The 27,647-nt window shown below is 52.3% G+C and overlaps 4 protein-coding genes across 7 annotated transcripts in view; 2 read left to right on the forward strand and 2 right to left on the reverse strand.

The window, feature by feature from the left end:
* Window positions 1–1,917, forward strand: part of DDX42 (DEAD-box helicase 42) — a 39,838-nt gene extending 37,921 nt beyond the window's left edge. For both annotated transcript variants that reach the window (XM_025927676.2, XM_086687695.1), the window contains one exon: window positions 325–1,917. In XM_025927676.2, coding sequence (XP_025783461.1) covers window positions 325–1,014 — 690 coding nt within the window. In that variant the 3' untranslated portion in view covers window positions 1,015–1,917. The remainder of the gene's footprint in view (window positions 1–324) is intronic.
* Window positions 1,918–2,043: 126 nt separating this feature from the next.
* FTSJ3 (FtsJ RNA 2'-O-methyltransferase 3) lies at window positions 2,044–9,351 on the reverse strand. Its single transcript, XM_025927684.2, has 20 exons — window positions 9,128–9,351; window positions 8,848–8,953; window positions 8,281–8,327; window positions 8,075–8,154; window positions 7,502–7,601; window positions 7,215–7,409; window positions 7,020–7,135; window positions 6,798–6,902; window positions 6,612–6,712; window positions 6,309–6,389; window positions 6,039–6,185; window positions 5,765–5,900; window positions 4,254–4,432; window positions 3,985–4,105; window positions 3,631–3,899; window positions 3,295–3,380; window positions 3,106–3,205; window positions 2,807–2,990; window positions 2,619–2,713; window positions 2,044–2,537 (listed from the first exon to the last, which is right to left on the reverse strand). Exons 1-20 carry the CDS (start codon window positions 9,192–9,194, stop codon window positions 2,345–2,347), a joined length of 2,508 nt encoding a protein of 835 aa, XP_025783469.2. The 5' UTR covers window positions 9,195–9,351; the 3' UTR covers window positions 2,044–2,344.
* A 79-nt stretch (window positions 9,352–9,430) lies between these two features.
* On the forward strand, window positions 9,431–13,936 carry PSMC5 (proteasome 26S subunit, ATPase 5). 3 transcript variants are annotated; one of them, XM_025927575.2, is made up of 12 exons: window positions 9,431–9,737; window positions 10,300–10,371; window positions 11,414–11,483; window positions 11,807–11,904; window positions 12,078–12,134; window positions 12,207–12,437; window positions 12,751–12,877; window positions 12,974–13,164; window positions 13,252–13,350; window positions 13,433–13,543; window positions 13,638–13,724; window positions 13,827–13,936. In XM_025927575.2, the coding sequence occupies exons 1-12, from the start codon at window positions 9,564–9,566 to the stop codon at window positions 13,878–13,880; spliced, it is 1,371 nt and encodes a 456-aa protein (XP_025783360.2). In that variant the 5' UTR covers window positions 9,431–9,563; the 3' UTR covers window positions 13,881–13,936. The 3 variants fall into 3 exon arrangements, with proteins under 3 accessions (XP_025783360.2, XP_025783359.2, XP_086543823.1); XM_025927574.2 differs by having other exon boundaries at window positions 9,693–9,831; XM_086687697.1 differs by lacking the exon at window positions 9,431–9,737 and adding an exon at window positions 10,068–10,134.
* Window positions 13,937–13,989: 53 nt separating this feature from the next.
* SMARCD2 (SWI/SNF related BAF chromatin remodeling complex subunit D2) lies at window positions 13,990–24,182 on the reverse strand. The gene is made up of 13 exons (XM_086687696.1): window positions 23,659–24,182; window positions 19,066–19,250; window positions 18,827–18,869; window positions 18,558–18,680; window positions 17,380–17,535; window positions 16,885–16,980; window positions 16,640–16,741; window positions 16,336–16,497; window positions 16,067–16,164; window positions 15,532–15,667; window positions 15,223–15,345; window positions 14,991–15,092; window positions 13,990–14,914 (listed from the first exon to the last, which is right to left on the reverse strand). The coding sequence occupies exons 1-13, from the start codon at window positions 23,872–23,874 to the stop codon at window positions 14,861–14,863; spliced, it is 1,596 nt and encodes a 531-aa protein (XP_086543822.1). The 5' UTR covers window positions 23,875–24,182; the 3' UTR covers window positions 13,990–14,860.
* Between the last annotated feature and the right edge of the window lie 3,465 nt (window positions 24,183–27,647).

Consider the following 27,647-nt stretch of genomic DNA (forward strand, 5'->3'; position numbering starts at 1 on the left):
ATTTTCCAGCTAAGACAAGTTTGATTCTGTAGTTCTTATGAATTCTGAACACGTCTTCTATACTTACTCCTCCAGTTGGCTGGCTAACCAGCTGAGCCTTAATGTATACATTTTATCTGCCCTCAGTGAGGTTTCAGTTAGATCCCTAGGTTTATTCTGTCTCATTAACAGAGGAACATAGAGACCACAGAGTAATGGGGCCATCAGGATGCTCAAATCATCGTGCCAGGATAGCATAGAATTTGTGTACCTTCTATTGCCAAGCTTACCTGTCCAATTTTCTTGAACCCGCTATCTTACCTACTCCTGTTGTCTCTCTTTTAGTCACAGTACAAGAGTCACTTTGTTGCTGCCAGCTTAAGCAACCAGAAGGCAGGAAGCTCTGCTGCTGGGGCAAGTGGATGGACTAGTGCAGGGAGCTTGAATTCTGTTCCAACTAATTCAGCCCAACAGGGCCATAACAGTCCAGACAGCCCCATTGCCAGCGCCGCCAAGGGCATCCCAGGCTTTGGCAACACCGGGAACCTCAGCAGTGCTCCAGTGACCTACCCTTCCGCTGGAGCCCAGGGAGTCAACAACACAGCTTCAGGGAATAACAGCCGAGAAGGGCCTGGGGGAGGCAACGGGAAGAGAGAGAGATATACTGAAAACCGGGGTGGCAGCCGCCACAGTCACGGAGAGAGTGGCAATCGGCATGGCGACAGCCCCCGTCACGGAGATGGTGGTCGCCATGGAGATGGATACCGCTACCCAGAAAGTGGCAGCCGTCATGCTGATGGTCACCGTCACGGGGAGAACAGACATGGAGGAGGCGGAGGCCGACACGGAGAGAGCCGAGGCGCAAACGATGGTCGGAATGGTGAAAGCAGGAAAGAAGGTTGCAATCGTGAGAGCAAGGTGGACCCCAAGGTGGACAGCAAGATGGACAAGATGGACAGCAAGACAGATAAGACAGCTGACGGTTTTGCTGTCCCCGAGCCACCCAAGCGCAAGAAAAGTCGATGGGACAGTTAGAGGGTATGTGCTGAAGTGTGGAATCAATTGTCTTTAATTTTATTTTTAGAAAGATTTTTGGTAACTAGGTGTCTCAGGGCTGGGTTGGGGCCCACGGTATAAGGACCCCCTGCCCTTAGTGGATAGCTGGAGCTTGGAGACATTACCCTTTCATCTGGATCAGTTTTCAGATGTCTTCTTAGCAAGCTGCTTTGGTCCTTGGAAGCAGCGAGCGCTGGGAACTTCCTTTTGGGCTCTGGGTGAGTTGTCAAGGTCAGTTGGGAATACCTTGGAAGAAAGGGCCTTCTAGGGCACAAAACTCACTCTAGGTTTATATTATATGTAGCGTATATTTTTTACTAAACTGTCACCTTATAAACATCTACAAATAAAATTTCTTTTCTTAGCTGTGTGGCCAGGCAGTCCCTTTTAGGAGTTGGCTTTCTGCAAACCCAACCCACTGAAGTGTTTGTTAGAGATTTGGGGAAGCATTTTGGTGCTTCTAGACTTTGCAGGGAAGGGAGATGTCTGATTCTAAGCGGGAGTCCATGGTCAGGTTCCCCAGCCAGGTTTGTATCCAGTCCTGAGACAGGAAGCAGCAGCCGCCTGCCAGACCCAGAACCTCTGCCCTTCAAGAGGAAAAGATGATCCTGGAAACAAGACTGCTCCAGGTCTGAAGTGTTGCTAAATTTAAACAAAAACTCTGACAGCTTTTAAAGGGTCTTCTATTTCATTGTATTTTTTTTTTTTAACTTGCCACAATGGTAGAAAAATCTTTTGCTGAAATGATTTTGATGATTTTTGTTCTATCTTGTTTATAAAAGGAAAAGAAATATACATCCTTCGAATTTTGTGACTTTGTGAAGGTTTCTTTAAGATGTGCATTCCTTTCTGCTTGCTCTAGTAAATGTTTTACTACTGGGACCTGTGGATTGTTTGTCATTTGTACTTCACAGTGAGTACATAACAAAGTAGGATTTATAACAGTGCAGCACATGGTGTGAACACCCAGGTAGGTGTTTGAGTTAACGCTTAATGGGAACTAAAATGTCAGGAAAAAAAGTACCCTGGTTTTTATTTGGATGAATGGAGGAAGACCAGCGATACTGAATATGCCACCCCAACACTAACCTTAAAAAAAGGTATGTGTGTTCAATACCCCCACAGGACGGATCCGAGACCTGCCTTCAGGCAGGAGGAGTCTCCTCACCACGCAGGACCACCTTGAGAGTTCTAGGCACCCCACCTGTGTGTCCACCCGCTGACTGGGATGCAAACGAGACTGTAGCTGGTACCAGGGGGGCCAGAATCACCCCTCTGCGTCCTCACACTGTCTTCTCAGAGGCTCTGCTCACTTCCGTCTGTGTTTTTTCTTCTGCTCTTTCCTTTGTTGTGCTCTTTGGTCCTTCTTCATCCTTGAGTCCACCACTTTGAAGTGACCTCTGACCCCAGCTGGCCGGCGCACTTTGCGGCCCACACCTTTTTTGGCTACGACATAGGTGACTTGGCGTTTCTCCCTGCCGAGCCCAGCCTTCTTGTAGAGGCTGTAAATGGAAGGAGCAGGTTCAAGGCTTCCTGGTACTTTTCAACCCCACGTACCTTTGTGGGTGATCCCTCTCCCTCACCTCCTAAGCTGAGCCACTTTCTCTCGTTCAGAGATGTCCACGGTGTTCACCACAGCCTCTGCCTTCTTCTTGGTTTGCTCCAGCTTCTTTAGCATCTGTCGGGTGGGGGCGGGGGGGTAGGTGCTCAGTGAGACCTTTTCCCAGCTCCCTTCCCTGCACTCAGGGAGCCCCACTATTTACCCTCCTACCCTCCGTTTCTTTCTGGCTTTGGCCTCAGCAACTTTCTTGATGGGACGCGCATTGATTTCCCGCCAGCGTCGGCGGTAGTGTTCCACCTCCTTCTTGTCAATGGGCAGCTGCCGTACCCTGTGCTGCTTTTCCTCCTGCACAAACCACTCCGGAAGCTCTCCCTCCTCCTCGTTAAATGTATACCTAAGCAGAAAGAGAACAGCAGCCCTGAGGACCCCTCCAGGCTTCCTAAAGCAGAAATCACCCCCTTACCCACCCCCAGTCAGGGCCACTTCTCATGACTTTCTGGCCCTCTTACCTGCTGAAGGAATCATCTATGAGGTCTCGTTTAGCCTTTTTGGAAGAAGCAATGATAGCACCTAGGGCAAGGCCTTCAGGGTCTAGTATCCTACGTTTCACTAGAGAGAAAAAGGGACAATGTCAAAGCCTCCTTCCCAACACGGAAACTTCCAATGTCGCCTCCCATTCCATAAGGCGTGGAGCTCACTTGGGTCCTCGATGGGCACAATCTCAAACCCGTCTTCATCTGACTTAGGCCCACGGCTTCGCTTCTTTCCATGCTTTGGTTCCCAACTGCAGAAGGGGGACAATCATGTACTGTTCTGCCATTCCCCAGACCCACTCCTGCCTCAACCACGCTTCCTATTTAAGACTTGAACTTCCAAAAACACCCTCCCAGGCCATACCGCACACCACTTAAATCAGAACCGTTGGTACTTCTTAAAACTCACGGTCTACAGCCAAAGCTGAAAACCCCGAATGTGGAGAAACGGTCACAACCACTGCTTTTTCATCCCTTCTCCCGTCACCTGCAGGCACTCACCTCTCCCCATCCTCGCTGCTGCTATCGCCGTCTGAGCTGCCATCTCTTTCTTCCCCGCCAGGCCCACTGGCGGCCTCTGCCTCTGACGGAGCCCCTGCCCCTGCCCCTGCTGGATCCTTCTCCTGGCACGGGGGAGGTTTTTCCTCGGCCTTCAAACTGGAAGGAGGTGGCAGCTGCTGCCGCCCCTTCCGACGGCTCTCATACAACAGCTGCGCTTGACTGATCTCCAGGGCCTCATCCGCATCATCCTCAAGCCCACTGAAGCCATCCTGTGATTGAGAAGGAATATTCAAGCCGCCTTTCTCCCACGGCATGCTCATTCCCTATCTTTCTGGGCTGCCAACCTCTTCTTACCTTAGAGAACCACAGACTGGCTTGTTCTTCCCGCAGTACCGTCCTTTCCTCCAGTGGTACCAGCAGCGGATTCTCCTCTTCTTCCTCTTTGTCACCATCTTCTACTTCAGCAAATCGTACACTGCAGACCCAAGGAGAATGGGTGGGGGATGGGTGCCCCGGAGGACCTGCTCCCTGACACCCTCTGGCAATCCCTAGGACCAGCTGTGCTTCAAAACTCACACTGAGGGGGTCAGTACTCCCTCCTGCACGCACGCCGCCGCCCTTACCGCTTTTGGTCCTTTAGACGCGGAGATCCTCCAACTCCCGCCAGCTCCTCTGGATCCAAGTCACTGTCCAGAGATGTGTCGTCATCCTCGACATCTGATACATAGATGTCATCCCTTGGCACATCAGACAGAAATGTGTCCGCAGCACTCATATCCCCTTGTGTTACCTCCTCTAACAACTAGAGTTTGACAGAAACAAAGAGATCAAGGGTACTCCTAAGGAACATACTGCTTCCCCCCGCCCGGCTGTGTTATCAGCAGAGCTTGAAAATACGCTGTGGCAAATACAGAGAAGTGACAGGTCTAAACGTTTAACACCTCCCGTTCTAGACCAGGCCACTATCCCACGCGCTGTCTTCCAATAGTACCAGAAATAAATTTTAAAAAACACCCCAAAGCCTATATATAACATCAAATGTTAAAATAGTCTGAAACGCTGGTTATTCTTTAAAATCGCCTTCTGAAAATAAATCTACGAGTTTTGTTTCCACGGAATAAAAGAGCCCAGGCAACATAACATCTAACAAGAATGATTTCAGTTACAAACTCAACCTCAAAATCCATTTTCCTAATGACAAAGCTAGCTGTTCTTGCGAGCTTATCACATTAGCAGTGATTATACCTAAACCCTCTTTCGATTCGTCCCCAAAACCCTGGTCAGTAGGTTCTATTATTCTTTCACAGATAAGGAAACTAAGGCAAAGAACTACTCTGGCAGTCTGCTCCAGAACCACTGTGCTCTCTCCCTCCTGCACTTGTTCCAAAGATGACCTGGTTTCCCTTCCCACAAGAGCCACAAAAGTTCACTGTGCTTGTTGATGCTGCTTTTATGATGGAAAAGCAGGTTCTCCAGTATTTGGCAGAAAGCACCACCTAGCAGCCTATGGCGTCAAGGTGCTAACTTGGTCTTGGTGAACGAAGAAGGCTGCCCTCCTCCGAAGGAAACCATCATGCGTCCTGGTATCCCAGTTACCCTGGCTGCATCTACTAGTACCTAAGCTTACTGCAAAGAGTGTCTCTTAGTTCTAATATTCTAGTTCTATGAGAATAAATGCACATCCTACTCATAAACGTTCCTGAGCCTATCATTTTAAATGTCCTTAAACGTTACTTATTTTTTTTATCGTGCAAGCAGGGGAGGGGCAGAGAGACAGAGAATGTGAAGTGGGCTCTGAGCTGTCAGCACAGAGCCTGATGCGGGGCTCAAACTCACAAAGCCCAAGATCATGACCTGAGCCCAAGTTGGACGCTCAACCGACCGAGCCACCCAGGTGCCCCTAATCTTGTCATTTTAGTCGTATGTTTCCTCCTGGCTTTTCAAGCACAAAGCTCTGGGTTCTTTCCCCCGTCTCCTGTCCCCAAAAATGAGGCCCCTCTCATTTTATGGGTGAACACAGCAAACGTGAGCCATGAACATTCAGCACACTTAAAACAGACATTCAGTGCCCCCCACGTCCAAATACCTAATGAGATCATTCGGTCTCCTCAGTGTGCCCTAACCCCACCCTCACCTGGTGACCCCGGATGGTGCGCAGGGAGAACATGCCAGTCTCCCCCTCATCTGCAATAGAAACCCCAGGAAGGTCCATCTTCAGCTCCACACGCTCCCGCTGTTTTCTCTGCTCACGCAGCAGCTTCTTTTTCTTCCTGAGGGGACGGACAATTGAGGAATCCTGCCTGCCCAGCTCTAAAGGTTCCCCATCTGTGCCTTCACCCCCTCCTCCAGCTTCACACACCGAGGTGCTCCGCAGCGGGGCTCCCCAAACGCCTCCCCACTCCCCTCACCTCTTTAATTCCGCCACCTCCTGGGCCTTCATCTCCGCCAGGGTCCGGTCAAGTTGCTCCTCCTCTTCTTCCTCCTTCGAGGGCTGCCGCACAGTCCCGGCTGTTGACTCTTCATCAGCCTCCTCCTCTTCCTCTCCCGAGCTGAGACTGACCACGGGGTCCAAGCACTTATTTTCTCAACACACTTCCCCACCAACTTTGCTTATTTTCTCAACATACTTCCCCACCAACACACAGTCAACACCTACCCTGGTCTAATTCCCTCCTCACCTGATGTCCATTGCCTTCGCCTGCTCTTTCAGCTTCTTGGCCACGTGCCGCCGAAGCTTCGTTCTCCAGTTCAGTAGGGACCTGCCCCAGAAATACCGTTACTGACCCTGCCGTTTCCCTCTTTGTCCCTGCCCCCTTTTTAGCCCCGCCCTCCCAATCTCTAGCACAGCAGCATCCTGTTCCCAGAAATCCGATGCTAGCTGAATTCCTCAAATGCCTTGAGGAAGAAACCGCTGCTGCATCTTCAAAGGCCTTTCCCTGCCTTTGGGGCTCCTGGCACCTATGCCCGCCCCTGCCACACACCTAAGTTCCTTGCGCCCTAGCACTTTGATGTCCTGACAGCAGGCCCGCACATCCTCAGTGGTGGCTGGATGCTGTGCCAACTCTTCATCATCTAGCAAGATCTGTTTGGGAGTAAGGAAAGGAATCGGGAGATTCGGGGCTCACGTTTCTGAGGCTTCCTTCCACCCCTCAAATCTCAGGACTCACTTCGCTGGCTTTGGAGAGGAAGTCAACAGGGTTGGCAGCTCGGAGAAAGTCGGTGACTGAAGTTCGGTGATAAAGGGTGAGGTCGCCCTCAGCATAGCCTTCAGCCTTAGGGAGGGAAATAAAGAAAGTTAAAAAGGCCCTTCTAAGCTGTCTATAAGAATCACCAGGCCCAACCTCCCCTGAGTTCCAGAACCTGAGAGTGGTCCCATTCCCCAAACACACCTTTGGCTTCTTCTTAGTCACCAATTCGGTAACAGTCTTGGCCTGAACTTCAATCTCCTTGAAGGCAAATTTAGGGTCAAAGAATTTACTGTCAACCTTGTCAGGAGCCAGGAATCCTAAGACGATACGATATATAAGCAAGTGTGCTTTGGCAGCTAAGAAACCGAGTCACGAGAACAAAAATGCGATGCCCACCCTGGCAGACTACAAAGATCTCCGCAGATTCATGGCGGGAGGCTTGGGGCTTAGTGGCCTGGACACGGCGAAAGAGCTGCTGGAAGATCCACAGTAGGGGCTGATAGTCACGAGAGCGAAAAACCTTTGTGATAAAGCAGCCACCGCGGGCCAGAAAATCACAAGCCAAACGCAGAGCCATCAGTGTCAAGTGGGCTGTGGGAAAGAGACAATTAGCTGAGGACCTCTGCAGCCTGAGAGGGCTTGCCCACCTCCACTCTCCTCTCCAGGCCCCCCACTCTTGGCACCTTGTGAATAGGCATCGTGGACCCAGCTAGCCCCAACGTTGGGGGCCCCATCATTGAGCACAACATCAACTTTCCAGGTCTTCAGCTCCTTCTTCAGGGCCTACAGAGAAAAAGAGGGACTAGAGCAACAGGAACACAGAAATGGCTATGGACGGGGTCTCTGGTCCAGTGATTTGTCTACCCAGTCACTTGCTGAATGCCCACAATGGGCCCAATACTGTGCCAGGCACAGGAGACACAATGATAAAAATATGTAATAGTAACATAATAACAACAACACATCTTCAAGGGAGTTACATTCTACTAGGAAGCCTACTGGAAAAGATTTCAATGATATCTCTGCACTTTCAATTCTAAACACCTCATTCCTGATTAAAATAAAACCTGCAGTGGAGACTAAGCATATCACGAGCCTTGTCATACAGAATGTGCGGACACTGCTCAAGGCATGTTACAAAGAAAAAAGCTTGTGTTCAGGGGATCTGGGTAGTGAGAAGTCAGATGTGGCTACGTGCATGTAAACCAGAGAGAGAGAGAGAGAGAGAGAGAGAGAGACAGAGAGATTCCTATTACCTGCCTACAGCGTTCTGTTGTGATGTCCTCCTGGAGTGTCACCACATTGGGAAGAGGCTTGATTGGAACCAGGTCCACTCCTGGAAGAAATCAGGTCAGAGAATTCCAAAAGCCTGCCTCAAGCAGGGAGAAAGAAAACGGAGAACACAATCAGTATCTCACACTCCCACCCCTTTAAACCCTCAGGAGGGCCACCTGTTACTCACCCACAATAAGGCTGGATACAGGCATAAACTTAGCAGCCACCTGCAACCTATTAAAGAATAATAACGATTGGGGCGCCTGGGTGGCGCAGTCGGTTAAGCGTCCGACTTCAGCTCAGGTCACGATCTTGCGGTCCGTGAGTTCGAGCCCCGCGTCAGGCTCTGGGCTGATGGCTCAGAGCCTGGAGCCTGCTTCCGATTCTGTGTCTCCTTCTCTCTCTGCCCCTCCCCCCTTCATGCTCTGTCTCTGTCTCAAAAATAAATAAACGTTAAAAAAAATTTTTAATAAAAAAAAGAATAATAACGATTAAAATAATCCAAGACCGTTCCTTTTCCTCTCTTGACAATGTGAACTCTCACCATGTGTATTAGAACCGCTATCAGGTGCACTGGCCAGAGCATGTAAAATACACGTTTCAAACCTCTTCTCTGCGACCTACGTCTACAATAGAGAAGTTTGAGGCTGATATTGTTACCGCATTCCTCCCTCCCCCAATGCAACTCTCAGTCATTCAAGGCCGGAAACCAAGGAACAGCCATGAAGAGCCACAGGTACCGGCTGTTACTCACCATCCCCCTGGCGCAGCACACAGGTCCAGCAAGGCTCGGGCTTTCTGCAGGAACTGAAAGCGGCGATTTAACTGGATCAGCTTGAAAGCAGAGCGGGAGCGGTAACCTGGGGGCACCGACAAAACGTTAAACTCGGCGGGGCGTTTTCCCAGGAGTTCTGCGGTCTCACAATCCACCACCCGGTCTTCTAAATTCAAACTCAATATTCGGAAAGGGGCGAATCGAAAAGGTCATTCGTTCGCTCTCTCCCTTGGTGGCAACGGCGCGGGCCTTGACTCACCGGTCTCCTTCGCCAGATGATAGAACTTGTCCCTCCGGCTCTTCCCGACTTTGCCTTTCTTGCCCATGGTGGAACGGGGTGTGTGGGAGTAGTGTCACTCAAGCTGGAAACAAGGTAGAAATCGAAGAGCCTCTTCCCGAAGCGATACAGTCCACTTCGGTGCGGCAAACACCTACCCCCACCACCTTTTTCACTACTCGGGTAGCGGCACACGTGGGCAGCACACGTACTTCCGCTTCCGCTTGCGTCGCTTGCGTCCCCGGCTCCAAGTGTCCGCCATTTTGAGCGTGGCCTCAAGTAGTGTAAGTTGGAAGTTGGGGCCAGAGGAACAGATTAGCTGAATTAAAACTGAGTTCCTAGGGAGCAAAATTTAGGAATTCTGTGGCCTCTTCATCCCTTTCCAAAGCGCCTGACCTCGCGTAGCCACCTTCCCATCATGGCCTCTGTTTTTGTAAACTTCTCGCCGCACAACCCGCCCATTGACCCGGAACTCTTCTCTGCCAGGGTTGTCGGGCCCCTAACCCCTGCTTCTGCGCCTGCGCGCCAAGGCGGCTCAGATGCCGGCCGTCTCTGCGGGAGAGGGAAGATGGCGCTTGACGGACCGGAGCAGGTATGGCGGCTGCGGCGGCCGGGCGGGGACTGGGGGCTCGATGCGAAGAAGGCGTGATCCGAGGTGGACTGCCAGCTGGGGGCAAGAGGGTCGGGTGAGTCGGGGTTGGGCGGACCAATCCAGAGGGGGCCCTGCCTGGGACTGGATCTGCTGTGTCAGTGCCGCCCCCGGCGGGTAAGGGCCGGGAGAGGAAGACAAGACCCCGTGGAAGCTAGAGTGGGTGAGGGGAAGGGTGGGAACGGAAACCGGCCCGTCCGCGAGTCGCAGGAGACAGGGCCCCCGATCCTCCTGGTGACTCCGCTTGTAAGTAATGATACCTCGGGTTTCTATAGCGCTTGATTCGTTACAAAGCACTCCCGTGTATGTTGTCTCTTGATCCTCCTGAAAGTCTTATGAGGTAGGCGGCATTCTTACTCTGCTTTTAGTTTAGTCATGGGGAGTGGAGGGTTCTAAAGAGATGGACTGAGAAATTCGAACCCAAATCATTCCTCCAAAGTCCGGGCTGGAAATGGGATTTTCCCTTGGATTTTTAGCCTTTTCAATAATTACACTGTGTCTTCAGATGGAGCTGGAAGAGGGAAAAGCAGGCAGTGGACTCCGCCAATATTATCTGTCCAAGATTGAAGAATTGCAGGTGAGGACGGACTCCAGAGGTCCAGAGGCATCCCCCTTCTAGGTAGAAAGGGGATGAAGGATTGATGGAGCATGTGTCTACCAATCCATATTATTCCCCTGGGGGCGCAGTGGAAGAAATAACTAGTCAACCATAACAAGTATACAAGTTGTCTCTGGTTTCTCTTCACTCTCACCCCTTTGAAAGTAATCAATATTCAGTTTATTATACATCGTGAAGAGTCAAATTTTAACCTAAAAGGTTCCTTTTAGCCAAAGATCGTTCTTTTTAGAAGAAGCCTGAACGAGTGGGTTTCTTATATAAGAGAAGACATAAGCTCAGAAAAGATTTAGCACACTGGGGTTGGGGCAGGGTGAGAGGAGGAGGGCAGACAATTGCCCAGTCTGTATAATGCTGATTCCATGGGACTGAATGAAAATTGGGCAACCCTGAGCTCTAGCCTACAGATGGAGCAAGAACTACAGCAATAAAGAAAATATTGAAGGAAAATGTTGAAGGACAACCACAAGGACAATTTCTGAACTCTTGGTACTTTTGCAGCTATCAGGTTTATCATTTTTGAAGTGCTTTTACAGGTGATTTCGTTTGTTCTTCATGATGGTCCTGAAAAGAGGCAGGATAGGTGATGTTATCCATGTGTACTTACAGTTTGGTAACAGACCTTTTAAATGGCTTTCCTTAGCCTTATCTACCTATTGGCAGCAGTGGGGTTAGAATTTAGCCTTCTGACCCAATGATCTTTTCACTCTACCATGTTATTGACCCATGAGAAATTAACTATGACAGCCAGCTGTAACATTTCTCCATTAGGGCTTATTATTCCTGGACCAGCATTAGGACAACTAGCCTGTTTTGAGGCCTGCCCTTGGTCCCAGGGGGGAATCTTGGAAGAAAGGATAGCGTCATTAGGATCATGTTAGACAATCTGTAACGTTCAGGTGCCTTGTACTCTTCTGTCACTCAGCTCATACTAGCCTTGAGGATCTTGGCCAAGAGTTGAATCTTCTAATATTTTCTGTTCTATGTTTCTTATCCTCCACAGCTGATTGTGAATGACAAGAGCCAGAATCTCCGGAGGCTGCAGGCACAGAGGAATGAGCTCAATGCGAAAGGTGAGGAGGAAAAGATGGGAAGACTATATGGGCATTTTGTCCGAGGTCTGATTGTTCAGATTTCCCTAAATTGAGACTTCACATTTGGTGCTTATTGTTTTCTCCTAGAGTCCAAGGTCATGCTTTGCACTGTTATATGGTTGTTCATGTGCATGCCTCTCCTGAGCTCCATTGTAACTCCCTTGAAGACCTAAGTTTTGACTTTCTTTTTGTGGTCTTTCTTCCAAAACTTTAAAATGGTGCTTAATTCACGCATCCTGAATTGACTCATGGGAGAGGGGACACCAAAGCAGCTGAGTGACCCCTGACTCTTTCCCATCCAGTTCGCCTACTGCGGGAAGAGCTACAGCTGCTGCAGGAACAGGGCTCCTATGTAGGGGAAGTAGTCCGGGCCATGGATAAGAAGAAAGTGTTGGTTAAGGTAAAGGCACCATGGCCCCCAGGAAGCAGCCCAATGCCCAGGGCGTTCCCATACCTTTGTGTGTAGCCTTGCCGGGACACCTGTTACTGTTCTTTTAGGACTCCTAGGTCTTCCTGGGCAAGGTGGGTGGTTTAGTGGCCGTCAGGAAAGGTCACGAGCCCTCGTTTCTTTAGGTGCATCCCGAAGGCAAGTTTGTCGTAGATGTGGACAAGAACATCGACATCAACGATGTGAGTGTGGCGTGTGGGGGTTTGGGGTCAGCTCTCCCCACAACACTTGCTGACGTCTCTCCTCCCGCCCAGGTGACACCCAATTGCCGAGTGGCTCTAAGAAACGACAGCTACACTCTGCACAAGATATTGCCCAACAAGGTAGACCCCCTGGTGTCACTGATGATGGTGGAGAAAGTGCCAGATTCAACCTATGAGATGATCGGTGGACTGGACAAGCAGATAAAGGAGATCAAAGAAGTGATCGAGCTGCCTGTCAAGCATCCTGAGCTCTTTGAAGCGCTGGGCATTGCACAGCCCAAGGTGAGAAGCAAGGCTTCTGCGGGAGGGCCCTGCTGTTACTGTTCGTCCTGTCCCGGCCAGAGTGAGCATAGGGCTCAGGACAGACTGGACCCCGCTTAAGCTGGCCCTCCCTGTGGAAGAGGGGCTGGGGGAGAGGGCTGCCGCAGCAGCACTGAGGTGGTTCAGAAAGAAGCTTTGTGAGGGACCTTGGCATTCGGTACTTACGCTCCTAGCATCTAGTGTGAGACCTAGCCCAGAGTGAGCGCTCAGGAACTGTTCACGGAGTGTGGTGTGGGGGCTGGCTTCTGCCCTGAGTTCTCCCGTTTCTCTCTAGGGGGTGCTGCTATATGGGCCCCCAGGCACTGGGAAGACACTGTTGGCCCGGGCTGTGGCTCATCATACAGACTGTACCTTTATTCGTGTCTCTGGCTCTGAATTGGTACAGAAATTCATCGGGGAAGGTAACTGACTAGACACCTGAAAACGAAGAAGCAAGTGGGGGGAAGTGAGGGTAGGGGACTCATTGCCTCCTTAACGCCCGCCTGGCCTCTGCACAGGGGCAAGAATGGTGAGGGAGCTGTTTGTCATGGCACGAGAACATGCTCCTTCTATCATCTTCATGGATGAAATCGACTCCATTGGCTCCTCACGGCTGGAGGGGGGTTCCGGAGGGGACAGTGAGGTGCAGCGCACAATGCTGGAGCTGCTCAACCAGCTGGATGGCTTTGAGGCCACCAAGAATATCAAGGTGAGGTGGTGTCCAAGGAAAGGCCCTGGGTGAGGTGAGCCCGAGGAAGGGCTCGGTTGATGCCACCACGCCGCTTTCTCCACTCAGGTTATCATGGCTACTAACAGGATTGACATCCTGGACTCGGCGCTGCTCCGCCCTGGGCGCATCGACAGGAAAATTGAATTCCCACCCCCCAATGAGGAGGTTTGTGACGGGCAGCGCCGGGAGCGGCTCCGGCTGTGGGGGGGAGGCCACGGGGCTCAGCCTTTTCCTCTCTCTTCTCTAGGCCCGGCTGGACATTTTGAAGATTCATTCTCGGAAAATGAACCTGACCCGGGGGATCAACCTGCGGAAGATTGCTGAGCTCATGCCTGGAGCGTCAGGGGCTGAAGTAAAGGTAATCGGAGAGCCTGAGTTGAAAGGGGCAGAGGCAGAAAGGTCCGAGTTCGAGGGCATACGGCAACAGTGCCTGGCTTCCTTTCTCTGCTCAGGGCGTGTGCACCGAAGCCGGCATGTATGCCCTGCGGGAGCGGCGAGTCCACGTCACGCAGGAGGACTTTGAGATGGCAGTGGCCAAGGTACAGGCCTCTACCTTCCGGCCTTTGTGGACGGGGTCTCTGGAGCAGTGGGAAGAGAGCGTGTGTCGGCTCAGTTTGTAACCTAATGCTTTCTCCCTCCAGGTCATGCAGAAGGACAGCGAGAAAAACATGTCTATCAAGAAGCTATGGAAGTGAAGCGGTGGTCTTTTGTGTGGCTCCTTCAAATAAAGCTCTGCAGGACAAGCTCTTAAGGACTTCGGTCTGTTAATGCGTGGCCACACCGTTCAATGACCAAGTCTGGGTATCACCGATAAACAAGGATTTATTTGGAAATTTCCAAACCTGCCAGAAGTGGCACCTGCCAAGCCCTGGGGTCCGCCCTCCCTACCGAGTTCCAAAGGGCAACAGCGGTTCTCCCCACCTCCCCCTCCACCGCTCACGCACACCCGTACCTCAGGCCATGCCAGAGAACTGGAGTCCCCTCCAAGGAGGCTCTACCACCCTGGGCCCAAGAGCTGGGGTGGCCGCCCTCTGGCATCCCAGGAGATGATGGCGGCCAGAGCCGCTTGCATAGATTGAGGAAAGAAGATAAGGAAGGAGGCACCAAACAGGGCTCCCTGAAAACCCCAACTTACCCCTGTACAAAAAAAGTGGCTCCCGCATAGAAAAACCTGCTTCCCAAATAGTGCAAATACCCAAAGGAAAGGAAAAAACCAGCAACAAGACTGCGCTGGTAGGAATGGCAAAGAACTTTGGTTTAGAAAGGCCAGGAAGAGTGTGAGCTGTGCCCCTCTTCCTCACCCAGCTCCTCGGAGCCAGCACTGATGCCAGCTCCGAGGGGGTCTGTAAACAAGCAAAGCTGGCGGGCCTGGTTCTGAAGTCTCCATTGCAATGTCAAACTACAGCCTCCAGCGGACCTACTTGGGCCTGCCTGCCTGCAGGGAGCAGAGGAGGCATCTGTTCTGAACCCATTTAAAGCCGAAGTGTAAAGTAAATATAAGGCTTCGGGGACCAAGCAACAAGGAATCCTATCACTACATTTACGAAACTACAGCCGGGGAACACAGGGTGACAGCAGACACCCTTCACCCCATCCTTAGCCTATGTGTCTGTGGCCCCAGAGGGTGGTCCCCTTCCAGGTGGAGGTGGTGGGGGGGGTGGGGGTCCCTGAGCAGTTAGGTCAGGCGGATTCCCAGCACCTGTTCCAGTTCTTGCCTTCGCTGCTGCACCTGGAGAAAGGAGAGACCAGCGGCTCAGGCCTCTGCCACTTGCAGCCTCAAGAGGGCACCCAGGGCAGAGCCTCACCTTGGCAAAGATGTGCCTCCCCACTGCTTCCTGGGCCCAGGGCTGGTGGTAGAAAGCAGCTCGTCTCTCTTCCTCAGGATTCCCAATCACATCAGTGATGATCTGCGGAGAGCCGGGAGGAGAGCTGTATGCAGTGCCATTCCCACCCCTGCGAGCAGAAGTAGTGACGGGGAGGGGGGTAAAAGTCCCCCCAGGGCTTAGCATGGGATCAACTTCAGGAGGAGGACCACACCTTCAGATCTCGGCGCTGAGATCGGAGCCACTCCTGGATGAAGTCCTGAGGGTCAGTGCTAAAGCTGAGCATGAAATCCCTCTGGGTCTTCAGCTGGTTGATGGACTCAATGGTCTCATGGATCTGGAGAAAGGAGTACGTGTGTCAGACTGGTCCCCACTCTTAGCATGTCCTGTTTCCAGGCCTAACCCCAAAGGACTCAGAGCAAGATCCCTTCCCAAGGTGCTACATGTACAGAAATGTCCCCCAACACAGCCTACCCACCCTCATCTTGGGTCCCTGAGGAGGCTGGGAAGGCAGAGGGCCCACCTTGACATCAAGGGAGGCAATCTCCTGTTGATTGGTGGTGGAGGCCAGAAAATTGCTCATCTGGGCCTTGAGTGGGTCGTCTACCTCCACATCAATGTCATAACACGCTGTCTTCTTCTGGTCATTAGGGTCTACGCTGTAGGCAGGACACAGGAGGGGAGGGGTCAGCACACAGCTACGTTCATCCCACCCACCAGGGCCAAACCTGCACATGCTCAGGTAGCAAGAAACCAAACCTGCTGCTTCTCTTTGGTTTTACATCAAGCCGAAAGTAAACGGTTTTTGTTCTTAACGTATAAGGCTTTTTGTTTCTAATGTTTTATTTATTGAGAGCGTGAGAAAGAGCGTGTGAGCAGGGGAGGGGCAGAGAAAGAGAGGGAGACAGGATCCAAAGCGGGCTCTGCACCGCTGTCCGTGAATTCACGAAATCATGACCTACGCCAAAGGCGGACGCTTAACCCACTGAGCCACACAGGCGCCCCGAGGTAAATGGCTCTTCAAAGAGCCTTCCCATTCCCCACCCCCTTCCATTTACCTAATGACGTGGTTGATGACAATGGGGTCTGGATGCTGCAGCAATCCAGCCAGCTTCATGGGAATCTCCGAGAAACGAAGTCGGCCACAACTGAAGATCTAGGGAGAGTACCAAAGGCCTGGTGATGCCTTGGAGGGCACAGAGGGAAATGGGCCATCCCAGGGTCAGTGTGGAGAATGTGGCCAAGAACAAGCCCCGCAGGGAGGTGAAGCAGTGGGCAGGGCAAGGGCCACGAGACAAGGGCGGGGGTGGGATGGCCACCAGCTCACCTGGCGAAAGTAACGGTTGCAATTGATGTACTCCCGCTCGTGCCCGTCCTGCAGCTGGTTGTGTTTGATATAAAGCCACAGGGCCTGCATGATGGCGGCCCTGGTCTGTGTGTGCACCCCTAGCAGCCTTGCCAGTCGGGGGTCCAACTTGTACTGGGGAGGCTGGAGATAGACAGAGGGGAGTCAGGGGGGTGTGGTCTTGTGAGAAACCAAAGTGGAAGGATCGGGCAGGACAGAAAGGGTTTACCACAGGAACCGGCTCTCCTCCCCCAGATGACTCCCTGGGGCCCCAGACATTTGTCACCTGATGATCCAGCATGAGCAGGAGGGTGCACTTGACGTTGAGGTCTCCAGGCCGTTTCACCTGGAAGCCATCAGTCTCCTGGGTGGTGGGCATCCGGTGCCACTGGCAGGGAGGAGGGGAGCAGACCTCATCACCAAGGGAGTGGGGCCGGAGCACACACACCTCGCCCTCTACAGGACCGACGCCACTTCTCTGCCCACCCAGCGTGTCAGCCTGTGCTCCCCACGCCCCAGGGCCACTCTTACCTCCACCAGGTGGTTGTCAGGCCCGTACAGTTCCTTGTCCAGCTCAATGACGAGGCTCTTAAAGAATGAAGAAAACTTCCTCTTCTGTTTGCTAGGCTGGGGAACAGTAATGGGTATGAGTTGGGGGTGCTGCTGACCTCTCAACCTAACCTAGGCTAAGCCCCCAAAAAAGTACTATTTCCATCCTGCATCTCAGGGTAGTGAGACTCTTGGGCCCCGAAGGAAGCAAGGAGACAGGGCAAAATGAGGCGCCGGATGCAGGGAAAGGACTCTGGGTGCACCCTGCTGGCAGCCAACGAGGACTGAATTAGAAAGGGGTACCCCTTCTTCAAGACACTTCACTGCCACCCGCAGGATAGCTCTTGTAACCACCATACAAATCTTCAAGCTCTGGCTTGGAGCTGTGACCCAGCAGTGCCCTCTCCCTCAGGCAGGACTTCACTCTTAAGCCCACACAGGCCACCTCCCCTCCAGACACCACCTCTCCCAACTCACATCATCCAGCAGTTTTCCCTCCACTCGGAGTTCCCAGGAAGCCACCTTGTCCCCTGCTGGGGTTCCCCCGGGGGTCCCTGCGTTTCCTGCATTATCACCTTCTGCTTTGCTGGGACTGAATGTATTAGAAATATAGATCCGCAGCTTTCGTTTTTGCTAAAGAGAGAAAGACAACCAGCTAGAGGTGGGCCAACACGTTGGAAAACAATGCTACCCAATCTTTGTCTGAACCCACTCGACATCAATACTGAATGCTGTCTAGGGGCCAGGTACCTTGTTAGGTACTGGAAATCGGGAGTAGGAAATCCCAGTCCCAGACTTCAGAGAACTCACAACTACGGAGGAGAGAGAGGCACTACTGACAACTCCAACACAGTGCAATTGGTGGTGTTGACAGGTGCGCACAGGGTGCTATCGGGCAAGTTGGAAGCTTCCAGCACACGTTTTACACGAAACTCAAACACTGGCCCCAAAGTATTCTGGCCTCTGGAAAGCTTTTACCACTCAGGGGATTATTCTAGATTATTATCTTTAAACCAGGGGAGTGTGTGCATGGAGGTAGGAACTACGCTTATCCATCTCTAGTCTTGCCCTGCAAACTTCTGACTGTGATCCGTAAGGTTTACATCTTAAATGACTCAGGAGGCACATACATAGATAAATATCTGAAACAAAACATCATTAAACAATACTTTTACTACTATGGTAAGTATTATACTATTGTGAAGTATTATAATTTCTACTATTTTATATTTTGTTAAAAACAGGCTGGGCCTGGGGCACCTGGGTGGCTCAGTTGGTTAAAGTTTCTGACTTCGGCTCAGGTCATGGTCCCATAGTTGACAAGTTCAAGCCCTGGATCAGGCTGTGTGCTCATACCCCAGGGCCCGGAGCCTGCTTCGGATTCTGTGTCTCCGTCTCTCTCTGCCCCTCCCCCACTCACACTCTGTCCCTCATTTCTCTCAAAAACGAATAAAAACATTAAAAAATTAAAAAAAAAAAAACAAAAAAACATGCTGGCCCCACCACATTAAATTGAGTTCATGTTCCACTAATGGGCTGCATCCTGCAGTGTGAGAAATCACAGACCCATGCTTTGCAGACCCAGGCTGGAACACAACATCAGGGAGAGGCAGAGAAGTCTGGGAAGGCCCAGGACTGGCCGGGGCTGCACACACCGTCAGAGGCTTTTTGATGGCCTCTTGGATCTCCATCCGCTTTCGGGCAATGGTCTGGTCCAGCTTCCGCTCAAAAGCCAAAAGATCCATATACGCCTGAGACTCTGGGACAAGTTCCCGAATCTAGAAGAAGAGAGGAATTCATTAGTTTGTTTCAGCTGCAGCTCTGGCTCCTTGCTCGGCTATCCCAGAGTTGGGGGAACCTGACTGTACCCGCAGCCTGCCAGCCACTGGGTAAGGCCTCCCAGGCCCCCACCCAACATACTCACTCGCTGAGGTAGAACCTTATCTGCCATCTTCCTCCTCTTTAACCTGGGGAGGACAGAAACCCATTTAAGGGGTCAATGGTCCAAAACACCTCCCCCTCCCTTCCCCCTCCAGTCCCTAGGACCCTCCCCCAGAAGAACCAGGAGTCTCCCTCAGTCATTAGAGCACTTAGGACAGAAGGAACTGCTCTGTTACCACCAGAGCTGTGCCGGGCAGAGCAGGAGAAACAAGATGGTCTTACCCCCGGCGCTGGGCCGGCATTGGATGCTGGGCCTGGGGCACCAGCAGGCGTTTTCGGAACGGGTCCATCATGGTGGGTGGCATGCCAGGTCGAAGTGGAGCAGCTGTGCCAAATGGGGAGCCGGCAGGGGGCCCCACCTGCAAGCCAGCCATGGGCATCCGGCTCCCTGGTGACATACCGGGCCGCTGGAAGAAGCAAGCCAATGGGGGTGCATAGGTCAGCGGCAGAGCCCCACGGGGCCCATAGCCCATTCCCTCCATCCCTCTCCTGGGCTGGGTCTGGCCCTGAGCAGCACACCGCAGAGCCCCGCTTGGAGGACCAGGAACAAAGGGGAGCAGGTGCCCAAAAGCAGAAATGTAAACCACACCTGCCCTGCCCCCTTCAACCACCCTGGCGTCAGTGCCAGCAAATGAGGCCTGCCAGAGTCTGGGGTGGGCAGGAGAGTCCTGCCTGCGAGGGAAGGGCCCGCAGGAGTGTTTTGGGGCCCACTGCCACCTTCCAGCCCGAGCACACGACGCCCTGCTCCCTGGAACCAGCCGGCTCTAAGACACTCCCGACACCATCGCGTGATCCCACCAAGCACTCCTATCTACTTCCTTCCCCAGCTGGAGACAGAAGCATGGCCTGGGGGCAGTGTCACAGCCAGGTGGAAGGGTGCAGTGTGATATGAGCAGGCAAGGCCCCAACATCCATCTCCTGGCACCAGCCTAGTGGTGTGACTAAAGGGAGGAAGACAGTCCAATGGGCTGGCGAGCCTATCAGGCAGGGGCACCCTAGGTGAGCAAGCCACAACAGGATGGGCCGGAGCATGTCCCAACCGGTACGGGTGGCCTCGGGTACGGTACAGAGACCATCTGGTCACCATATGGCCCCTATTCACAACCCAGAACTGGACCCTTCTCTCCACCTCTCTACTGCCCTGTTCCCTACCCCTATGCCGAGAGACCCCAAGAGGAAAGCTGTGGCTCCTGTGTGGCCTATCAGAGAGCGGCTGGCACCCGGGCTCTGTCCGCGGTCCGTGCACCACCTGGCGGCTGGGGCTGTTGGGTGCTTAACTCAGCCCTCACGATCCCAAACTGGAGAACGGAGGGAAGATTATGCAAGATCAGTCATAGGGTCACCAGGAGCCCGGGTTACAGAAACAGCTTCTGTAGAAGTCTGCAGAAGGATTTCCCACTGAGGTCCAGCTCCCCAACATTTCTGGGAGTAACCCTGCCCACCCACCCCCTCCCCACCCCCCGCCTCCCCCTCCATAGCTGCTGCCTGCAAGGCCTGTTTGGCAGCTCTGCTTTGCACACACTGTCCCTGGCAGCTTCACAGGGCTGGCCCCAGGGCCCAGATTATGCAACCAGCACAACTACCCCACCAAGCCAGGCTAGGTGGGGACTTGCACCAAATCAGAGAACCTCCTACCCCCAGCCCGGTATCATGGAGATGAGAATTTTCCCCCCACTTTTTCATCTAGCGCCAAACTCATGTCCTCAGCACAGAGGGTCAGACTCCTGACCAGAGGGAGAGATGAAGAAAAGTGACCCAGAGATGCAGGGAAGGGCAAAGGGGAAGTAGGGTGGGAAAAGCCCTCTGGGGGAATGGAGTTGAACGTGGGGGACTCTGGGGCTTCAGGAGGCCTGCGCGAAGAGATTTGTCCAAGCTGCTGAAAGGCAAAGGACAGCCTGTTTCTCGGCCTTAATGAGCCATGGCCAGAGATTACAGGAAACAAACTCAGTGTGGCCACAGCTGTAAACCCAGGCTCCAGACACGCTAGACATATTTTCCCCACCCTGAACATGAGCCAGAGGGCAAGAACAGCTGGAGCAGTGGGACCTGCACAGAGTGAGACAGGGCCCTGAGGTCCCCAAGAAGCCGCTCACTAGGACTTTCACAAAACCTCCTCGGCACCACCCATCCCTCCTAGGCAGGTGCTCTTGTAGCAGGAAGTCCCCAGTCAAGGCTGCAGGGGCAGGGCCTGGAATAGGCCCCTCCCAGACATCTGCTCCAAACTTCCCAGGCGCAGGGCCCCCAGCTCACCCCAGGCCCCAGGCTTCTCCCAAGAGGGAGAAGAGGCCCAGGGGAAGGTTGCTTAGTCCCAGCTTAGTCTTGCCAAGCTCCACACCTGCTCTTTGAAGCACCAGTAACTCCTCTTCAAAATAAAAACCCCAAGAGTTAAAAAAAAAAAAAAAATACAAAGCCCAGGTCAGGCCTCTCAAGCTCTATAAGTCCCTCGCCTGCAGTTGAGCGAGGTAGGCCTGGCTCAGTGCCCTGAACCTCGGAAGTGTGCAACAACGTCCTCTCCCTAGCCCAGCAGCAGCCCACGACCTAAGTGTGATTCTACCTCCACCACCCAGGACAGCAGCAGCGCGTGGCTGGGCCTGATGCTGCTGTCTCCAGAGAGCACACACACAGCCCTGCCTCAAAGCCTGTGGCCCTGGCGCTCCTGGTGGCCGGGCCTAGGAGAAGAGAACATACCCCTCCCTAACTAGAAAATATTTTGAACTCTGGAGTGAACCCAACAATCTGTGTTTCTTTGGGTTTTGTTTTTCCTTAAGCTCCTCCGTTGAGTATGATCCACAGCTAGAACTCCTTCCACTGTGTGGAGGGAGATGGGTCGTCACTTCCCTTCTTTCATTGGCTCCCCTACTTGCCCAACTTGGGCCCTGAAACCCTTGCTCTTCTGGCTCACCCCATGTGCTCTGACAGGAACCCCTTTGCTCCTGAGATCTCAAGTCCCATCTCCTGAAGTCACACAACTGGACTTGGAAAGAGGCCAAGCAAGATCTCCCTCAAACTTAGCCAGAGTGAACTGGGTCCTCCCTCTCCCTTTCTACCTCTAATGCCCCTCCCCAGAAGAAGAGGAGGTGATGAAAAGCTGGTGGGCTAGAAAGCCTGGGGAAGCAGAAGCTCAGTGCCTTCCCCTTGGTTCCCAACCCTAGCAGCCTGGGACTACCCAGCCAGCCAGCCAGCCAAACCTTGCCACTGGCCCTAGTCCACTCCCTACGTATGGTTGTGGAATTCATTTTCTCAGGGGCATTCCACAGGCCACAGTGCCCATGGGTTTCCAGCAAAGGAAATGGAGAGGCTCCTATCTGTTCCTTAGATCCTTCTCAGGCCAAAGGCCCACAAGGAGGCTCCAAGGCCAGCCCTCAGCTAGGTAGCCCAGGGGCTGGAATGGAATGACTGATGCAGGGACCCCTCAGCAACACCTTGGAGCCATGAATCCCCATGTGGGAAAGCAAGATGGGAGTGGTTGGGACCAGGTCTATCTCTGTCAATACCCAGACCCTTTTTCTTTACAGGGAGGAGTGAGAATGAGGAGTTAGAGGGAAAAATCACTCCTCAGTTAAGAATCTCTTTAGAAAGTGAGGGCCCAAGGCTCATGGGTAGGGGAGGAATGCATATCCTATTCCATGAGGATCCATTTTTGGAGGCTCTACCTGGAGATAACAGAGTAAGCCCCAGCTTCCTTGGGAGATTAGCAAAGAAGCCAGTGCCAAATGCTGGGGCACACAGGTTGGGTGGAATATAGCCATGTTAGAACTTAAAGTCTAAATAAAAGTGGAGAGGGAGTGGGGAAAAGGACAGGCACAATTCCTAAGCATTCTGGGGTAACCAGAAACAATGCACTTGGCGGGGACTGATGAGCAGGATCCTCATACTGTATGAGTTCCTCATACACTGACCCTAAGGATGAAGTCTCTGCTTCTCAATGGCCTTTGAAGCTGCAACCTGAGAAGCTCTCTCTTTGAAGCCAAACTCCAAAGGAGTCAGGACAGAACTCTTTGAACAACTCTCACAGGCTCCTCCAGCCCCAGACCATCAGGGCTCAGTGGAGCCTCTCTGCTCCTGCAGACTAATCAACTCCTGGACACTATGACACCAGGCAGGAAGCCAAAAAGAGAGTCTGCCCAGAATGGGCTGGGTTTTCCGCCTTCCTCAGGCCCCGCCACCACCATCTGTGGTCGAACCCAGAACCATCCCATGCAAGGGCTCCTGGGCCTGACCAGGAGTAGACCCTGCCTGGCATAGATTGGAATCCTCTTCCTCTATCTTCTACCTCCCATGCCTGGGAAGCCAGGCCCTTCTTCCTCCTCATCAGCAGCAGCTGGGAACCATCTCAGACTCGCTAGAACTCTGCCAGTTCCCAACTAGAAAAAAAAAAAAACAAAACAGCGCAGACCTGGAGTGGGACCAAGGCCAATGCAGGGTAACCCTGGTTTCTCAGTGAGGGCCCTTTTGCAAAACTTTCTCAGCACTTCCCAGAACCCCCTACCCTAGGATCTACACTAGCATTCTCAACCCAGTCGCCTACAACTCACTAGCTCCAACTCCTCCATCTCTCAGTTACTCAGAATCCCGGTTCCAAGAAAGCCTCCAGGCCCTTCCAACCGCTTCAAACCCTCCACCCTAGAATCGTTCTTACCCTCTCCCCCAACTGCCCCACCACCCGGCCTTGCCCTCCTCCCTGTCCCGTGCACTCCGCACGCTGGGCCCCTGTGCCCTCTGTCCGTCGGCTGTCCCGGGGCCCTCACTCGAGGCCCCAGTAGCTCCATGCCCCGGGCGTGCTCGCGGCGCCGCCTGCCCATCCGCGCTCCTCACCTGGTACTGCGCCGCGGGGCCCGCGGGGCCCATGGGGCGGAAGGCGGCGGCCCCGGGACCCCCCACACCTCCAGCCGGTCCTGGCCCCCTGAGCGCCGGTCCGGGCAGCATGCCGGGTCCCGCTGGCGGAGGCGGCGCCCCCAGAGCCGCGGCAACTGCGCCGCCGCCAGGACTCAGCGGAGGCAGCGGGAACCCGCCCGCGACACGGCCCGACATCGCTCCGTCCCGTCCGGCGGTGTCGCGATCCGGGCTCCGGGCTCCGTGTCGAGTCCGCTCCGCGATCCGTGATCCGGGACTTTCCGATCTAAATTCCGGGTTCTGGGGTTTGTTGATCCGGGTTCCGGGATTTCCTAGTCCAAGACCTCGAGTTCCCCACAGACCCGGTTTGGGGGCAGGGCCGATCCTGATTCCGGTCCTGCCCGGGAAATTCCGGATCCGGGATCTGCTGCAGGCCCGCCTGCCGCCCGCGGCCTCCGGAGGTTTGGCCGACAGAGTCCAGTTACCCAGAGGCGGCAACTAACTCCCTGCCCCGCCCAAACAAGCCCAGCGCTAGGCCCCACCCATACCCAGCGGCCCAATGCCAGGATGCCTCCTCAAATCCCGCCCATCGCGAGACCCGCCCCTGACGGGCACCGCCCCTAACCGTCAGCCCCAGAGCCACGCCCACACCCCTTGGACCAGCCCTTGGCCGGAGAGGCGGGGGTGAAAAGCTGCGCAGGAAGCGCTGTGCAAGGCGCGGGGTCAGAGGTCGAAGGTCACTTAGGGCTTCAACAGAGAATGGGTAGTTGCTGAGAGCTCCCAGGTGTAGCCGACTCCCCGAGATACCTAGTTACACTCTCTGAAAATAGTTTTCTCGAGTCGCCTTCCTACATTTTCAGCATTAAAGACAACACAGAGCAGTTCTCTGGGGCAGAAGAGCCTCCAACTTTTGACTTTGTTTAAAAGCCCATCCTGGTGGCTCAGAGCTGCCAAGGGATATCAGCTGCCCCAGACCCGATCCAGCTGTGTGAAGGGTTGACTTGGCCAAGATCCGAGTTCTTTTTGCATATTTTTAACGTGCTCTGCCTCACTTTAAGGAAGCCTAGTACTTTACTCCACAGGAAATGTTTCTAGTGGGTGGAAATTTGCATTATGAGAAACCTCCCTGTAGTTAAATAAGGTTTTTTTCTCCAGGATTTATAGTACTTAATTGAAAAAAATGCAATACCTTTTCAGAAGCCACTGTCCTGTATCATAAAGTATTCAAAATAAAGTGCTTCAGCTGTGTCAGAGAGCCTACCTTCTGGTCGTCTGGGATTTTCTCCCCATGATCTAGACCAGTGCTTCTTAAACTTCAATGAGCAAAAGAAACATCTGGGGCTCTTGTTCAAAATGCAGATTATGATTCAGTAGGTTTGGGGTCTGAGACAGGGCTTAAGCTTCAGCATTTCTAACAAGCTCCAAAAGCAATGCTGTTGCTACTCAGACAACAGTTTTGAGCAGCCAAGATAGATTTTCACTATATAAATTCTCTGCTTTGTTTTCACCCCTAACAAAGTCTTGCACCATAGTACCCAGATCCTCTTCATAGTACAGTTCTCCACCCTTTTTAGAAATCAGTTCTGCTCACCTGTACTTGCTGGTATCTTTCCTCCAGTGATGAACCCTACTTTGCTGTTGCTTTCCTGCCTCTGGGTCTTCTCAGAGATCATGCTCCTCCTTCCGCCTTTGGGTTCACTGCCAGTCTCAGAACAGGCCACTGAAATTGTTACAGTCATTGAATCAGGGCCCCTCTCCACCCCTGTAAAGTGCGTAAAAAATTCATGATAATGTAATTAGTACCCATTTCAAGACTTTCAAGCTTGTTCCAAGGAGTCTGAGGGAGCAGTAGGGGCAAATCCCCTGGGGAGCTATTCTAAACTATCCCTTCTAGCCACCCCCACTAAACAACACACGTACACAATCCAATGGCTTCCAGTATTATATTTTAAGAATAAGGTTCCCAGGGGTGACTGGGTGGCTCAGTCAGTTAAGCAACAGACTTCAGCTTAGGCATTATCTCTTGGCTCAAGAGTTCGAGCCCTGCATCAGGCTCTGCATTAAGGGTGTGGAGCCTGCTTAGAATTCTCCCTCCCTCCCTCCCTCTCTCTCTCTCTCCCCCCTCCCCCCCGCCCTCTCTCTGCCCCTTTCCCATGCACACTTGCATGCTCTCTCAAAATAAACTTAAAAAAATAAGCCTCCCGGTATTATACACCTGAAACTAATAGAACACTGTATGTTAATTATACTGGAATTTAAATTTACAGAAAAATAATAGAATAAGCCTGCCAAGTAATTCTGATACAACCTGCCTTGTAGAGAACCTTTACACTAGAAAACAGGCAAGCTAATAAGTGCATTTAAAAAAGAGATAAGGGGCAGCTGCCTGGCTTAGTCAGTAGAGCATACAACTCTCGATCTTGGGTCATGAGTTCGAGCCCTGTACTGGGTGTAAAGATAACTTAAAAAATAAAATCGGAGAGTAGAGCACAATCGGTGGCTCAGTGGGTTGAGCATCCAACTCTTGATTTTGGCTTGGGTCATGATCCAGGGTCATGGGATCCTTACTGAGCGTGGAGCCTGCTTGGGATAGTCTCTCTCTCTCTCTCTCTCTCTCAAAAAAAAAAAAAAAAATCTTTTAATGGGGGCACCTGGGTGGCTCAGTCAGTTAAGCATCCAACTTCAGCTCAGGTCATGATCCCATGGTTTGTGAGTTCCAGTCCCACATCAGGCTCTGTGCTGACAGCTCAGAGCCTAGAGCCTACTTCAGATTCTGTGTCTCCCTCTCTCTCTCTCTGCCCCTCCCCCATTCTCTTCCTCCCTCCCTCTCTCTCTCAAAAATAAACATTAAAAATTTTAAAAAATCTTTTAATGTTTTTATTCATTTTTGAGAGAGAGGAGAGCATGAGTGGGGCAGGGGCAGAGAGACAGGGGGTCAGAGGATCAGAAGCAGGCTCTGCGCTGACAGCAGAGACCCCAATGCAGGGCTCAAACTCCCCAACCGTGAGATCATGACCTGAGCTGAAGTCAGACACTTAACCGACTGAGCCACCAGGTATCCCTCTCTCCCTAAAAATTTTAGAAAGAAAAAAATAAAATCTTGGGGCACCTGGGTGGCTCAGGCGATTAAGCATCCAACTCTTGATTTCGGTGCAGGTCATGATCTCATGGTTTGTGGGGTGGAACCCTGTGTTGGGCTCTGCACTGACAGCACAGAGCCTGCTTGGGATTCTCTCTCTTCCCCCCGCTCTCTCTGCCCCTCCCTCCCTCTGTCTCTCTCTGTCTCTCTCTCTCTCTCAAATAAATAAAAATAACTAAAAATAAAATCTTAATAAAATTTTTTTAATTTAAAAAAGATAAAACCGTTAAATGTAATTCAGGTCCTCGTGTTCCCCTCGATCAAAACCCTCCCCAGCTTCCCATTGCTCTTAGGTTGAATGTCATACTCCCTCCTCATGACATGTAAGATTCTGCAAGGCCTGGCTCCTGCTTACCTCCTTGGGCTCATCTTAAGCCGTTGCCTTTGGTTCTCTAGGAGTGAGTCCAGAGGTTCTCCTGGCGATTTCTCAAACTGCTAAGCCCCTTCCAACCTCAGAGCCTCTCTACTTCCAGCCCCTTGTTATCTTTTCCATACTCTCCCCTTACTTTATTTCTCACCAAGCAATTATCACAATATGTAATTGCTTGCCTAGGTGTGAACTGGCTTGCTGTCTGATCTGGCTCCTTCGCTAAAATACAAATTCTTTGAAGGTGGGAATTCTTTCTCTTCTTTCTTTGTTATTGAGATTCACAGGATGTAAAATTAACCATTTGAAAGCAAACAATTCATTGGCATTTAGTACATTCACAGTGTTGTACAACCACCACCTCTATCTAGTTCTAAACATTTTCATCCAAAAGAAAATTCCATACCCATTAAGCAGTTGTTTATTCTCTTCTCCTATCCCCTGGTACACACCAATCTGCATTGT

This window comes from Puma concolor, chromosome E1 (genome assembly GCF_028749965.1).
Source record: "Puma concolor isolate L17-30 chromosome E1, mPumCon1.1.hap2, whole genome shotgun sequence".
NCBI classification, from domain to species: domain Eukaryota; kingdom Metazoa; phylum Chordata; class Mammalia; order Carnivora; family Felidae; genus Puma; species Puma concolor.

What these genes read in the sequence shown, in the direction of transcription:
- FTSJ3 (XM_025927684.2), bottom strand. Translation starts at nt 9,194, where the DNA reads ATGGGCAAGAAAGGCAAAGTCGGGAAGAGCCGGAGGGACAAGTTCTAT. An exon ending in TCCTCTCCAAAGCCAGCGAA is followed by an intron (nt 6,713 to 6,797) that starts GTGAGTCCTGAG and finishes ACTCCCAAACAG; the next exon opens with ATCTTGCTAGATGATGAAGA. An exon ending in AAAGTGGCTCAGCTTAGGAG is followed by an intron (nt 2,538 to 2,618) that starts GTGAGGGAGAGG and finishes TTCCATTTACAG; the next exon opens with CCTCTACAAGAAGGCTGGGC.
- PSMC5 (XM_025927575.2), top strand. Translation starts at nt 9,564, where the DNA reads ATGGCCTCTGTTTTTGTAAACTTCTCGCCGCACAACCCGCCCATTGAC. An exon ending in ACAGAAATTCATCGGGGAAG is followed by an intron (nt 12,878 to 12,973) that starts GTAACTGACTAG and finishes GCCTCTGCACAG; the next exon opens with GGGCAAGAATGGTGAGGGAG. An exon ending in AGGCCACCAAGAATATCAAG is followed by an intron (nt 13,165 to 13,251) that starts GTGAGGTGGTGT and finishes TTCTCCACTCAG; the next exon opens with GTTATCATGGCTACTAACAG.
- SMARCD2 (XM_086687696.1), bottom strand. Translation starts at nt 23,874, where the DNA reads ATGTCGGGCCGTGTCGCGGGCGGGTTCCCGCTGCCTCCGCTGAGTCCT. An exon ending in AGGGAAAACTGCTGGATGAT is followed by an intron (nt 16,981 to 17,379) that starts GTGAGTTGGGAG and finishes ACTGTTCCCCAG; the next exon opens with CCTAGCAAACAGAAGAGGAA. An exon ending in GTCATCAACCACGTCATTAG is followed by an intron (nt 15,668 to 16,066) that starts GTAAATGGAAGG and finishes TCCTGCCTACAG; the next exon opens with CGTAGACCCTAATGACCAGA.